A 14,404-nucleotide genomic window follows, 5' to 3' on the forward strand; every position below is an offset into this window, starting at 1 on the left:
GGCAATGCAGTTACACTCTCTCATGTGTAATTCCTGGAGCCCCTTTCGGCTGCGATGTTTATTCTCCATCAGTATTGTTGGGCCTCCCCTTCCATGCCATGATCTCCCGGAAAGACTCACCAGCGCTCTGCTAGCCTCATCCTCTTTCACTGGCCCACGTTGATTAGAATTAGTGTAAGTTACCCAGGTCTCCTTCAGCTTGTTCCATCTGAGTCTGCCTTGTAGTCTCAGACACTTCGCCAAAGGATCAATGCCCACAAAACAGATATTAGACAGGATCACAAAGAAAAAACAGTTTCTTGCCATTTCAACCAGAAAGGACATTGTCTCAACGACTTAATTACCTGCATTCTGCTTCAAAAGCCTTTCAAGAATACTCTTGAAAGAGAATCCTCTGAACTGTCATTCATGCTCAAATTCGACACTTTACGCTTAGGTTTGAACAAAGACTCTAATTATCTTACCCATTACAAAGATAGCTTCCCCAATTATCACCTCTAATATCATTAGCTCACAGACATTTACCCCCCATCCCTCTTCTGTTCTGAAATGTGATTTGTCCTTTTCATATGTGTTCCTTTTTTTAAAATTGTATCCTTTGGTATATATGGTTGTGACAATTTTCTTCCACTATTTGATCTGAGGAAGTGGGTCTGGCCCACGAAAGCTCATCACCTAATAAACCATCTTGTTAGTCTTTAAAGTGCTACATAGTCCTGTTTTTTGTTGTAGTCTCTCCTGTTCCTCATTTACTATGATTATGTTTAGTGACAGGTGAAGCCACGTAGCTACTCAGCACTGCAGCCTCTTTTGTGCATGGTAGGCTTGCTCTCCCTAGTATGTAGGTGACCTACCCATGCACTTTCCTTTGTCAGCCTCCTGCTTTTTATGTACTTATAAACCATTTAACTTGTTCCTTTTGCTCACACACTCATTTGGTGCCTTTGCTTTTCTGACTTCACTTTCTCTCTACTCTGTGCAATTTCTTTTCTCCATTATTTTATACCTACAGGGTTTTTGTTTTTTTTCCAGTATCAGGGCTCTAGAGGACCTCTGGTGAAGCTACATTGCTCTTTCCCAGGTGAGGATGGAGAGAGCAGTCCCAGGGATGTCACGAGAAGAGCTGTCTCAAGTCTATATAACCAACTACCAGATAAGCTTGGGGAGGGAGAAGGATGTCACTGACTCAACACCCAGAGTGCATCTCTGTCCCAGGTGTGCCAGAGGAGAAATGACAAGTGCATCCCAGGTGCGAAGAGAAGCCACCTCAGAAATAAGAGGGGGAATCATTCCAGAACAGAAAGACAAAATCCTTTCGGGTACACTTTAAAAGTGGGTTTCCTTCTCTGAAGTTATTAGCACTTCCTTGGTTGATGCAGACGAGATCCTGTATTCTGGTTTGGGACTCTCCAATGTTTCAGACATGCTAGCCAGGTGGCGCGTCTTCGGCTGAGGCAAGTCCTCCGCTGGGGAAGTGAGTTGTTTTAGCCTCTGCAGAAAGACCAGCAGACAGATGGAGTTTCTGTTAATTAAACTGGTAAACAAACTGACACCCAATAACAATCCACAGTAATTGCTGTGGGCAAAGGCATTTTAGAGAGCTAATCCTCTCCACTTTCCATTCCTCTCCTCCTCCTTTTCTCTCTCTCTGTCTCACGCACACACACTTCTCATACATGAGCATTCAACCTCCCTGGGCATCCAAGGTGGCTATTTATTTACATTTGGGGGCACATGTATCACAAGGCACCTAACAGCATTTACAGGAGGAGGGACGGTCTTCTGTTTAAGGCACGGGAGTGGTAATCAGTACAACTGGGTGCTAGTCCTGGTTCAGCCTCACATCTCCAGTTGCCTCAGAGAAGCCCCTTATGCCTTAATGTTTCTGTGGTGCTTAGAAGTCACAATTCCCACTGAAGGCTGTGTGGCCCCCCTGCAGGCATTCTTTTCAGAGAGCTGATAATAAAGTAGTGATGATCAGTCACAGATCCCATTCAAATCAACAACAAAAAAATCAGTATCTTCAACTCTGTGTCGCCTGCTTCATCAACTGTCAAACAGGGTTACAAATACTGCTTTCCTTACATGAGTCCTGGGAAGTTCTATCATTAGAGGCTGAGATTTGCTTTGCCATCACTGGCTAGAAGGTGGTAATATTGTTGTCCCACTGCACACAACTACCCTTAAAGCAGCTCCACAGGGGAATATGCATTTGGTTTTAGTCATCTCTTCCCGGCTCCATGTTTCTCACATTCGGCTCTCACCCTCCTGAGACCCTGAACTCCCTGGCGCTACCACAAAAAAGTGTTTTTCAGTGGTTTCCACAGACTCATTGAGCATCAAAACATTTCTGTAATAGACATTGATATTCATAACAACATGTGTCTTTCTACTCAGCCTGTCTGGCTCAGTTCATACCACTCATCTGGTCACACACTTATAGACCGTATCACAAACAGGGCTGAGCAATTATTTCATTTATATAACTAATTTTGATGCTCTCTGCTTGTGAAGTGCCTGCCAACAGCTTGCGGTTTTCTCTAATTTATTCAAAAATATTCATCCAATAATTTCTGGAATGGTTCTTGGCCAGTAGCTTGGTTGTGATTCCATGTTTGGAATTTGAGATGATTTTAACTGGACACATGAGGTAACAATGTCTGCATTTCCTGACTGTCCCACTGGAACTGTAGGAGTCAGCCTGCTGGTGTGATAGACACAATTATTATTAGAAATTTGCTCTCCGTATATTCGCTGCGATATTCACTTTAATAGAGTATGCCTTTCCTTGAAGCATTGCTGACAGTTCATTCGTTTCTTATAATATTCTCAGGCAATGAATGAAAAAGAGGCACAAACAGAGAGATTCTGTTTCAAAATCAGAACAAATATTTATAGAGGGTTTTTCTGGGATGGAGGGGCAGGATTTGGCAGAATATGTACAGCTTGTCACAGATCCTTTTCTGTACTTCCAAATCACATCTTCAGAAACTTCTTTATAAAGATGCAGCTAATAAGTCAACGGAAATTATATCTGACATTATATAAAATGAGAAATAAGCAAAAAAAATCTTTCATCTATACTTGGCTAAGTCAATCACTTGAGCACACCATTAATTAGCACTAAATGCATCATAATAAAATACTTGGCAGCTACAGGAATTTTTTGGCTGTAAATCTCAAAATGCTTACTAAAGGTGGGTATTATTCTCATTTTACAGATGGGGAAGTTAAGGCACAAAGGTCCCATCTACCTTTTACACCAGACAGTTTAATGCCTTTCATCTGTGTAAGCTGTTTGTGTTATAGATAGGAAGCTGATGTCTTATATACACATAAGTTGTACCACTTTAATTGTATCAGTCTTGTTAACACATTAACAACCCCTTTGCGGTGCATATATGTGTGTGCACCAGGTACTCTGAGAGCTGGCAGATGTAGAATTTCTGGTAGGGTGACCCAAGACAGAAATGTCAAAGGGTCGGAGCCAGTATTCTCTCTAATTTTTTTCATCTATGTGTGGAATAAATTTTGTTGTGTTCACCAAGACATGTGCAAATGTGTACCATCAGTAGAAACACATGCTTCTGGCTGTGGGTGCTCTGCTAATTAATTGAGGGGTGGCCCAAGTGCTCAGCTTACAGGGAACACTGGGACCCAAATTACAGGCAGTCCACGGGTACTCACAAAAAAGCCCTCTGTTACAGAAACAACCCAAAGACAAGAAGAATCCCTTACAAACTGTCAAATACAAATATCAACTGCAGAGAACCATGATGTGATTGATGTAAGATAAGATATATTACTGATTAACCAGCAAAGCCAGCTGATGTTATGATGCTGGAAAATCAAATCTGCAAGGAAATTTTTAATCTGAAATGGGGCATCTTCATGGCTAAAGCCAAGAATTGGAATGTCAGATAATTTCAGAGCACAAGTAAACAGACACAACTTATCAGAGAAATGAACATCTTTGGACTAAGTATACATGGACAGACTGAGAGATGAGGTGGACTGCACCCATCTAATTATCATTGGAATGCATGGGTAAAGAGAGGATGATAAACATTGGGAAGGTATAAGATTAGCAAGGAAGCAACTACAGCACTGAAGGAATAGACTTGTGTAAATTCAAGAATATTGACCTCGCGCTTTGTGACAAACCAAATAAATGTCACACTTGTTCAGTATTATGCGCCTAAGAAATTATTGTGTTGAACAAGTCAAAGATTGTTTCTATGACAGGTGGCAAAGTGTCCTTGGCAAGATCAATAAGTATGATATTGTTATCTCTATGGGAGATCTAAATGCACAGGCTGGTGATGAGAATAGTGGATCTGAATGTATTATGGGTAGACGTAGCATATCAGAACAGACTGACAATGGGAAATGTTTTTTAATTCTTTTTAGTGGATACTAAAGATGGTCACTGTTGGACACCAGGCCATCTATGAGTGCAACTATCAGAAGAGACCACAATCTTGTTACAGGGACAATCAAAATAAAACCACAGAAAATAACACCATCCAAAGCAGAGGGCATGTGAGATACGAGAAAGTCAGTAGAGCCTATAGTGATGGCACATTTAAAGTTGCAATTTAGCAATAGATTTGAAGAGTTAAAGACACAGATGGATGACAGAAAAACAAGGACAACTTTTCAAAGAAATGAGAATGAAGCCAGAACTGCTGTGGAGAGGTCAGAACATCTAAGAAAGAAGAACGGCTTCAACTGAGTACATAGGAGCTAGCTGAAGATAGGGGAAAAAAATAAAGAAGAGAATTCTACAAGATCAAGACAGCAGTAAAAGCTATTCTGCAACAAAAATATGCCGACAGAGACAAGGAAGTTAAAAGAGGAGCTGGAAGAGGTCCTAGAGAACGGATAGAAAATAAAGCAAGAGACACTGAGGAGGCACACAGCAGAGAGGATTCTAAAAAGCTTTCTCTAATATCTAAATGACTGATATCCAATCTCTAACATTGGTAGCATCGTGTGGCTAGACTCAAGATGGCACGATTTCAACAACAAAGGATGGACAGAGTGCCCGTTGGAGGGTACATTTCTAAGCTACGCATAACCAGCCAGAACCATTAACACGTACTTAGAAATGTGAAGAAACCAAAGTCTTATCTAGATCGCCTCAGAGAAAGGAACTAAAGCTATAAGCCAGCTGGAGAATGGTTCAAACACCAGGCTGTGATAAAACAGATGCTGAAACATTAAATGTGGCAGAGGAAGTGATAGTGAATTATATATGCAGGCTGCAGAAAAGGGTCTGAGGAAAGGATACTCATCTAAAGACTGGAGAAGAAGTGTATCTGCAAAATGCGTGAAAAGGTAGAGAGCTCATTTATGATAACTGGAGAAGAGCGACATGCCTAAGCCGCACTTGGAAAAGTGTTCTGTATTACCATTTGAACGGGATGAAAACTATTACTGATAAAGTATTCAGGCAAGAACAGGCTGGATTTCAGTCTGGTAGGTCATGTTCAGAACAGATTTTCACCTTGAGAAGACTTATTGAGAAAGGCTTAGAATACATGAAGAAGAGCGTTTTCAATATCCTTGCTTTTACTAAAGTGTTTGATAGCATGCAGAGAAAAGCTCCCTGGAAGATCTTGAGAGACTATGGAATTCCAACAAAGACTGTTCATTTGATAAAAGCTTTGTATGACACGGCTGTATCAGTACTGAGAGTGGAGACACAGAATGGTCTAAGATTGTTACTGGCGTAAGGCAAGTGTGACAGTGCACCCTGTATTCTTCACAGTAATATGATTATGATATGATATAGGATATAATATCTTTTATTCAAGATAAGTCATGTGAGATGTCATTGAAAAGGTTATGATTTGCTAAATATTATCTTCCTATTTATATGCATATAACATTTTGTATCTGAAGTTAGGAATATTGACCATGTATCTGTATTTCAGAAGATAGTTACCGGGGTAATACCCACTAGACAAGATGCATACAACCTAGATCAGTGTTTCTCAACCATTGTTACGAGTACCCTTTGCGGTACTCAAGAGAAGTCTGGGGGGTATGTCAACACAACTGAAATTTGGAGAAAACTGAATTTTTGTTTTAAGTTTTACAGCATTTTATTATTTTTGTACTTTTTACACCCAAAAATGTCATCACCTGCCTGGCTACGATTAAGTTGTTTAAACAAATGTGTTGCAACGATAGAAAAAAAAATGGTGTGTGTGAAAACTGTAGGTACTGGGGGTATTTATATATAATTTTTTAAGTGGCACTTTATAAAAAAAAAAAAAAAAGGTTGAGAAACACTGGCCTAGATAGCTGGTGGGGAAGAGTCATTAGGGGAAAACAATAGACCTTAAGCAAAGTTTATCTCCCACCTATCAAGCCTTCCTGAGACCACTACAGACACCGTCTGAATAATGGCTGTTATGACTCTACAAGGATATGTAGTAAGACCACATGTCTCTGTCTTCTAATTTGGGATGTCACTATTTTTCTACAGATGGGTCTGGGAACCAAGCTTTGAAAAAGAGTGTTCCCTCGATATGCAAAAGCTCTATAAGAGGGGGAGTGACATCAGCTGGAGTTCTACACTCCCCACACAAGACAACTCCTGGGAAGACCTGAACTGGAGGAAGTGCTGGACCCAGGTTAAAGGGATTTTTAGACTGTGAATGGAACACTTGGGGGTTCCAAGCTGCAACCCCTTAAGACTGCAGCTTGTTTGTATCATCTCTGAGGGTGATAATCTGCTAATTCATATCCACTCTATTTAATATAATGAGTTTAGTTTGTGTTTTTTTTGTTTATTTGCTGGGTAATCTGCATTGATCTGCTTGCTATCCCTTATAATCACTTAAAATCTAACTTTTGCCACCAATACTGATTTTTTTTTTCCCTCTAAGCCAGTATGTGAGAATCATAACTCAGGGGCAAAAGGCTGTTACACATTCCTGAGGGAGGGGCAAATTTTATGAGCATATGCTTTACAGTCCCCTGTGTAGTGCAAGATGGCATCATCTTGGATTTACACTCCAGAGGGCTATGTTTGTGTGCCTGAGGAGCTGGTAGTTGCCCTATCTGAAGTCTTCCAGTGCAGATGTCTCTTTGTATGCTGGTGAAACTGCAGGCTGGAGCCTGGAGGGCTTGGCAGCTTGTGACAGCAGTACAGTGTGAGAGGGAGCCCAGGCTGGTAGGTTAGGGGAACTCAGTGGTACTCCAAGACCAGGTGGCACCTTGGGGGGAACCAGTCACAGCAAGATTGGATATTTTCCCCTCATCCTCTGTATTATCATAGACTTTGCACAGATAAGACTGACAACTACTAATGAGAATACTGGCATTGTTTAGGAAAGTAACAAAGCTCAAGACTGAGATTTTGCAGCCAATATAGTCATGCTGGATAGTGACTGGCATGGAATGAAAACAAAAGTGCCACTTTTTCCCTTTGCCCAGGGTTGCTTAATCTCTATACATTCCCCCACTCCATCACTTCCCCCCAGGTTCCTCCTGCTCCATCCCCCCACCTTTTCCAGTTCCCTTCCCCGAGCATGCCACACCCCTGCTCTTCCCTTTCCCTCCCATGCCACAAAGTGGCTGATCGCAGTGGGAAGGAGGTACTGGGAGGACAGGGGAAGAATTGATAGGTAGGGCCACTGGCAGATGGCAGGCACTGGGAGGGGAGGATGGAGCTGGATGCTGGTGGGTGCTCAGCACCCATTAATTTTTTTCCAGGGGTGATTGAGTCAGTGCCTGTGAATGAAAAGACTCTCTATGAGCATAAAAACAGAAGTAGCCAGAGTGGGACTTTATATCAGTATACAGAAGACCAAAGTTATGGAAACAGAAGAGAGGGCTGGCGACATGGGCAGATGTGTGATTGATGGAGAGGAGTACAAAAGAACTGATGACTTGGAAGTACACTATCTACTAACTGCCATCTCAATAAAGATGTGATGGCAAGAATCAGCAAAGCCAGTGGATCATTTTCCCAGGTGCAAACATCTGAAAGAATAAGACACATCTAACACACTAAAATGAAATTGTACAATTCTATTGTCCTCCCAGAAACATGGCATAAGACAAGCGGAAGCTGAAAGCACTCCACAAACGCTGCTTTAAAAGAATCTAAGGCGTTTACTAGAAAGGTCATGGAGCCAATGTGGAAGTGTTGCATCACAAGGGTCAGCAGCCTGAAGAGTCAGAGATACACAGATGCCAAGGCCAGAAGGGATCTTTGTGATCATCTAGTCAGACCTCATGTATGATACAGGCCATAGAACTTCCTAGAACTTGTATTTTAGACAAACATCTAATCTTGGTTTTAAAATGGTCAGTGATGAAGAATCCATCAGGAACCTTCACAACTATGATAGTTAGGACATACTAACAAGCTGCCCTGTGGCAGAAGCACAAAGTGCATCTTAAACTGGATTCCTCCAGAGGGCAGAGAAGGAAAGAAGGCACAGAAGACATTGGAGGACTTACTGCAGGATAACTGAAAATGTTGCCATTGTGGAAACTACATATGATAGAGTCCAACATCTTGCTCTGGACAGACAGCAATGGCGGGAAATGAGTAACCTCATGTGCCAGTAGGCTTAGGAGATTCTCAAACTAAAAGTTAAGAAGAGCTACACTAATATAAAAGTGCTTTAACCCATCTAGCTTATTCCAGACTAGGAAGGGATTCAGGTAAACCCACTAAAAGCACCTTTGTGCCAGTATAACTGTATCCACGTTAAGGGTTGTACCAGTATAACTAGTCTGACTAAAAACAACAATCCTAACTGAAATAACTGTACCGGTACAAAATCTGCATGGACTAGACCAAGATGCTAAGGGCCTTTACAATTGTGTACAGCTGGTGTAGCTGATAAAAGTATCCTCTCCTCCTGTGCAGAGTAGGCCAGTGAAGCCAAACCATTTGTCTAAGATAACGGGGGGCAAATAGCGGCCCACAGGCCAGATCCAGTTCCCCAAGGTTAGCCCCTGACAAGCTGTCACTGCTATATTTACCTGTGCCTCCGCAGGTATGAGTGTTTACCGCTCCCATTGGCCGCAGCTCACCATTCTCAGCCAATGAGAGCTGCAGGAAGCAGTGTCATGGTCCACACCACTTCCCGTAGCTTCCATTGGCTAGGAAGAGTGATCTTAGGACAACGGGAGCTGCAAACACCTATACCTATGGGGGCGCAGGTAAATAAAATGGTGGTGGCCCACTAGGGGCTAACCCTGGTGAACCACCTCCATTTTATTTCCCACTCCTGGCCTCAGAGAGAGAAGCAGTCAATACTAGAAGGCAGGTTTCCCAACTCCCAGTGTTGTTTCCAATCCAGGAGGTTGCAGGCCTTGACTGTCTTCTCTGCTCTCCTCCCCTCTCCTTTTGCTCAAGGCTTTTCTCTCCACTCTCTTCTGAAGGCTTTGCCTTGTAATTCATTGGGCACCTGAGGTGGGCACTGATCAGCACTGCCACACAGCCTGTCACTTCTAATTAAGTTAGAGTCCCCAGCCAGTAAGTAGGAGCCTCATGGGCACAGATTCACCTTCCCTGTGGTGAGAGGGCTGGAAAGGACATTGTGAGCTCAGTGTCTTTACTGGTGCAACAACACTGCAGGGGTCTCCTCTTCACTCATCTCCTGTAGCAAGATTTGAATGACTCCCCCCAGCTGCCCAGAGAACAAAGTTACATTCCATCCTCCTCAATTCATGTACATTTCTAGTAGCCTGAGCTGTCAGGCTCAAACTAGGACAAGCGGAGGGGAGACTGTGCTTCTCAAGATCTATACAAAGATGTAACCCAGTGTCATGTGTATGGACCTGGGCCATACACACTGGTAGAATATGGGGTGGCCACCTCCATGGTCTCTGTCTGTCTGTCTCTCCCCTCCCTGCTTAGGACTGGGGTTGGGAGATTTAGAGACAGATGCTGTTATGATCGCTCTGCACCATGCTGGAGGAATCCTCCACTAGCCCGTTAGGTCAACATTACACCACCATTATCATGCATGTCAGCTGCACAGAGAACTGTGGATCTGGCCTTTTCCGGGAAGGCCCAGGATGCTTTTTGGTCTCATGGGAGCTGAATTCATGAGAACCTTCCCAGGGCGGCAGTGACCGCTGTAGGACATTCTACCGTAGGCAAACCACATGTCACCCTGACTGAAGGACTTAGCCAAGGAGGTCCTCACTGAGATGTCGTCCTCTGAGCCCCACGCTGGGAGTATTACCCTGGGAGGTAGGAGGTGATTCAGACCAATGCTTTGTGTATTGACCATGGTCTACTGAAGTCACTGGGAGTTTTGCCTGAGAAAGGTCATCAGGATTTGTACGCCTATAAATTGGCAGCTACCAAATGAAAATACCTTTGTCCTAAGATGCCTGATCCCATCACCTTTAGCCTCAGGTTCAAATGGGCCTATTGCTTTCCCATTTTCTCCAGCATCCAGTCTAAAACATTCCTCTTTCTTTTTCAACCCCTCCACGGACTTGTTACACACTGAATTGTCTGAATGGCATTCATGTTTGAGAAAACTGCTGTACTGTCAGCGACACAGATCATGGGCAGCATGTTCGGCATTAGGGGTATCTTCATCCCCACCGTCCCACTTATGTGTCCAAAAGACGATCCCCAGTGACCACCTCTGGGAGTAGGAGAGTACTTAATTTCCCCGCACTTCTATTCATCTGTGGCTTTCTGCTAAGCCTGTCAACAAGCGGTTTATTGGGACCTGATGCAGAGATGGTTTCATATAAGTACTGGATGGAGCCCATCTATTCATTTCACACAAGCCAATGGAAAGCACCCACACAGACGCCAATCACTGCTGACCTCAGCTCGATTTGAATCTGGGACCTAGACATTCTATATCTTCTTTTACCTGTTTTAGTGATCCCTTGGTTTTCAGCAGGATGATGATGGCATAGAGCGGAATGCAGATCATGGAAGACAGAGCCATCAACCAGCCCAAAACATAGCCCCAGGTAGGGTACACGTAGGAGTTGTTGTATTTGAGGGGTGTGTACTTGATCAGTGAAAATAGGAAGGTTGCCTGAAGAACAGATAACATAAAAGTCAACACTGCAGGTGGGTACATGGTAAGTCAAAAACAGGAGGTGAAAGAGAAGTATAAACTCCTGACAAGGGAAGTATAAGCAGTAGAAGATTTGTGATGACCTTGCCTAGTTATTTCCTTGTTCCTATGTTTTTGGGAGTTGAAAATATTGTGATGGGCACATATCTTGCTGTTACTTACCAATGTTAACTGAATTTTAGGGCATTTTTTTTATTTCAAATTTTCCCCTGCCCCTGTGTTATTTTCCATTTACCAACCCCTCCCCTTCCCCGGACCTTCGGGATGCGAGCCTCAGTGCTCTTCTGCCTTCTATCCCTCACCTTCCCAGCTCCTACCCAAATCCTTGCCCTGACTCACCCTCGCCAACATGGATCCTCTAAGCATCAGGAAATTCTCTTTCCCACCAGTGGAGGTGTAGGAGACAGGTAAGTTTATTTGTAAGGATAAGAGATGCAGAGACTCTGGAGCAGCCAATCTGGGGCTGTAGTTTGAGCACTTTCTCTGGGGACTCTTGGCTTAGTAATACCTCTGACATGGCTGACTTTTGAGATATCAGAACAGCCCTGGAGCACCGTCAGGTTCTCTCTGCAAATACTCTGAAAGCTGCTCTTTCAGCCCACACCAGCCCTGTTGAGCTCTCAAACCACTGTGCTGTCAGCAACTCATGTATGACCAAGCAGCAATCTAATCTTTAGAACCTCTAATCTTTTCCATCCATCTATGGATTTTTTTTCTACCCATGTGCAAAATAAATTGGATCTGCACCAAGGCATGTGCCAATGTGCACCACCAGTAGAAACAAAACCCCAGCTGCGGACTCTCTGCTAACCTTCTGGGTGGCATTTGAATTTCTCCTGAATGGATGTACAAGCGCCCAGCTTCCAGGCAACGCTGCCAAGCAGCAGCTCTGAAAACTCTCTGGTTGTTTTTCACCTTCATTGGAGCCTCCAAGAGGCAGTTCCAAAAGCTGTTTGTGCCTATCTGAATGGTTGAAAATGTTGGTGATAGTGCCTGATCCCGATCCATTAAGGTCAATGGCAAACAAATCTCCCGTTGTTGATGGGAGCAGGTTTGGACCCATAACGTCTCTTGAAACCAGTGAGAAAAGAACTGGGCATGAAACAAAAATAATTAAAATCTTTCCTTAATTATAAACAGTTTTCTTCACACATAGTTGGTGGGTGCATTGTCAAAGTGCTTTGACTTTGTGGCAAGCCAAGGGCATTTTTTGAACTACAGGACATCACAGAAATGTAGACCAAAGTGAAAATTGCAAGATACTGTAATTCTTTAAAGGGCTGAAATTCAAAAATGATTCAACCAATTCCCTTCAGGCTTTGCAGATACATTAGCCTTTGCTTTCTGAATAAACATGCCAATTTGCAGGCTAAATTGAAATGTCCAAATCTAAGGAAAGTCTTTACAATGGAAATTGATTCCAACTTCAACTCTGGAGAAGCTACTGCTGCACCTAACAATTCTGTGAAACAACAGCGCCTCTCACAAATTCTCAACTTCACTCAGATTCCAGGATCCCTGGACAAACATGCCTCGCCATACCATGTACCTACCAAGCAAACACCAGGGGTGACAACCCACCAGCACATCTTAATAAGCGGCCATGGCCGAAAACCAATCATGTCCTCGATGTTGTCATAGAAACGGTCTGCGCCTGGATCACAACAGGGACAGAGAAAGAGAGAGGAAAGGGTGTGATAGTTTTTGTTCTTCAGAATTATTCTTGCCAAGTCTAGGTTAGTTACACTCTACTTGAACGGAAACTCTAAATCCACACAGCAACGGTGTATTTAGTTCTCCAAGTGCCCAGAATTTCTGGAATTCAGGCCACCAATTTCAATGACTAAATATGGCATTAGGTCTAGGGTTGTTATTCACTACGAGACAAGAGGGGGCAATTCTCTCTTGCTAGACCTCGGTTTTCCCCCTCACCCATTCACCACTATATCTTCCATTTTTTGCTCTCCTCTTCCCCTCTTATACACACACTTGGTCATCAAGAAAGCAAACTTTGCCCACACGATTTTTTCTGAAATGACCCCTACGGTGTAGGTGTCTCACTTTAGGCATCCACTCTTAACAATTTAACTGAAAATAACTTCCTAACCCAGCTGAAACCCTCCTCTGTCAGAGTAAGTCTGTGGGTCTACACAGACTTTGTAACATGCCCAGTAGGTGAACAAGAGACAGTTCTGTTAATTTAACTGTGGATGTGGGTGGAGGTACCCTCTGAAGAACATCCTGCCCTCATAACCAAACAGACATCTGGGGCTTTCAGCTCAAGAGTCCTAGCTGGTATCTAAAGCTGGTCAAGTATTTTCCATCGATGTTTTTGAAGGTAAATTAGGTTTTTTACTAAACTAAAGATTTTTCCATAAAGTGTTGACTTTCCACAAAATAAATTGATCTTTTTTGGTTAAAATCTGAAAACTACAAAACCAAAACCTTTTGCTGAAATTCAAAAAAATTCAATTTGCAAATGTTGTCATGGTGCCTAATGGGAATTGAAGCTGTAAGATTCATACCCTAAACCTGTGACTAGGTTCCTAGATTATACCTTTCATGTTGCACCACACTCATGTGATTCCCCTGATGCACTGCAGTGGCTCAGCAGACAGGAGACTGTTGTTTTTGAGGAGCTATAGTCTGGTCAAAGAGGAGAAATTGAAGACGAGAACCAGAAAATTCCCATGAGCCATGGAAGTAGCAATTTTGAATTTCTGATTTTGTCCAAATATATTCAATGGGGTTGGGGGAAGGCTCCTGAAAAACTGACATTTTCTACTGAGGGAAAGCAGTTTTTTTGACCAGCTCTGCTGATTCCACTTGACCGGTTCAAACATGGTCATGGAACAGATTCGGTGACATTGCACAATCTTTCCACTGGAACACACTGTGATGTTAAATACAGTCTGGGCAAATTGACCCAGGTGGAAATCTGCTGACGTCAATGGAGTGTCATGAATTTAATCCTGGATTTCTCTACAAGGTCAAGTGAAAGGGAGATCCCCTTTGGTCTTAGCACCACACACGAGTGTCGCACCGGGGTGGTTTCAGAAGCTCAAGAGTTATATTGAAATTGGGCAGCTTTCACTTGAGCAAGGCTAACTCGAGAGGAGTTTTTCATGTGTTTTTCCCAGCTCTGAAAACCCTGCAGAGAGCCAGCAGGGTCATCCTTATGATGCCTGATATCCTGCATGGCCTGAGAACCTGCACCGTTCGTGCGCGCGCACACACACACACATACAAAGCATTCCGTGTGGGGAAAGGGCTGCACACAGGGATGCGAGGGCAGGAGCTGGGAGGGGTAGGCCCTG

At 43.2% G+C, this 14,404-nt stretch overlaps 1 protein-coding gene across 4 annotated transcripts in view; it reads right to left on the reverse strand.

Moving 5' to 3' along the window:
• Positions 1-278: 278 nt before the first annotated feature.
• The window catches only part of SLC6A12 (solute carrier family 6 member 12), a 54,145-nt gene continuing 40,019 nt past the window's right edge, over positions 279-14,404 (reverse strand). For all 4 annotated transcript variants that reach the window (XM_075940841.2, XM_075940838.2, XM_075940853.2 and 1 more), the window contains exons 13-15: positions 12,641-12,741; positions 10,875-11,045; positions 279-1,491 (exon numbers count right to left, since the gene is read on the reverse strand). In XM_075940841.2, coding sequence (XP_075796956.2) covers positions 1,327-1,491; positions 10,875-11,045; positions 12,641-12,741 — 437 coding nt within the window. In that variant the 3' untranslated portion in view covers positions 279-1,326. The remainder of the gene's footprint in view (positions 1,492-10,874; positions 11,046-12,640; positions 12,742-14,404) is intronic.

This window comes from Pelodiscus sinensis, chromosome 1 (assembly GCF_052426305.1).
Source record: "Pelodiscus sinensis isolate ZL-2025 chromosome 1, ASM5242630v1, whole genome shotgun sequence".
Taxonomy (NCBI): domain Eukaryota; kingdom Metazoa; phylum Chordata; order Testudines; family Trionychidae; genus Pelodiscus; species Pelodiscus sinensis.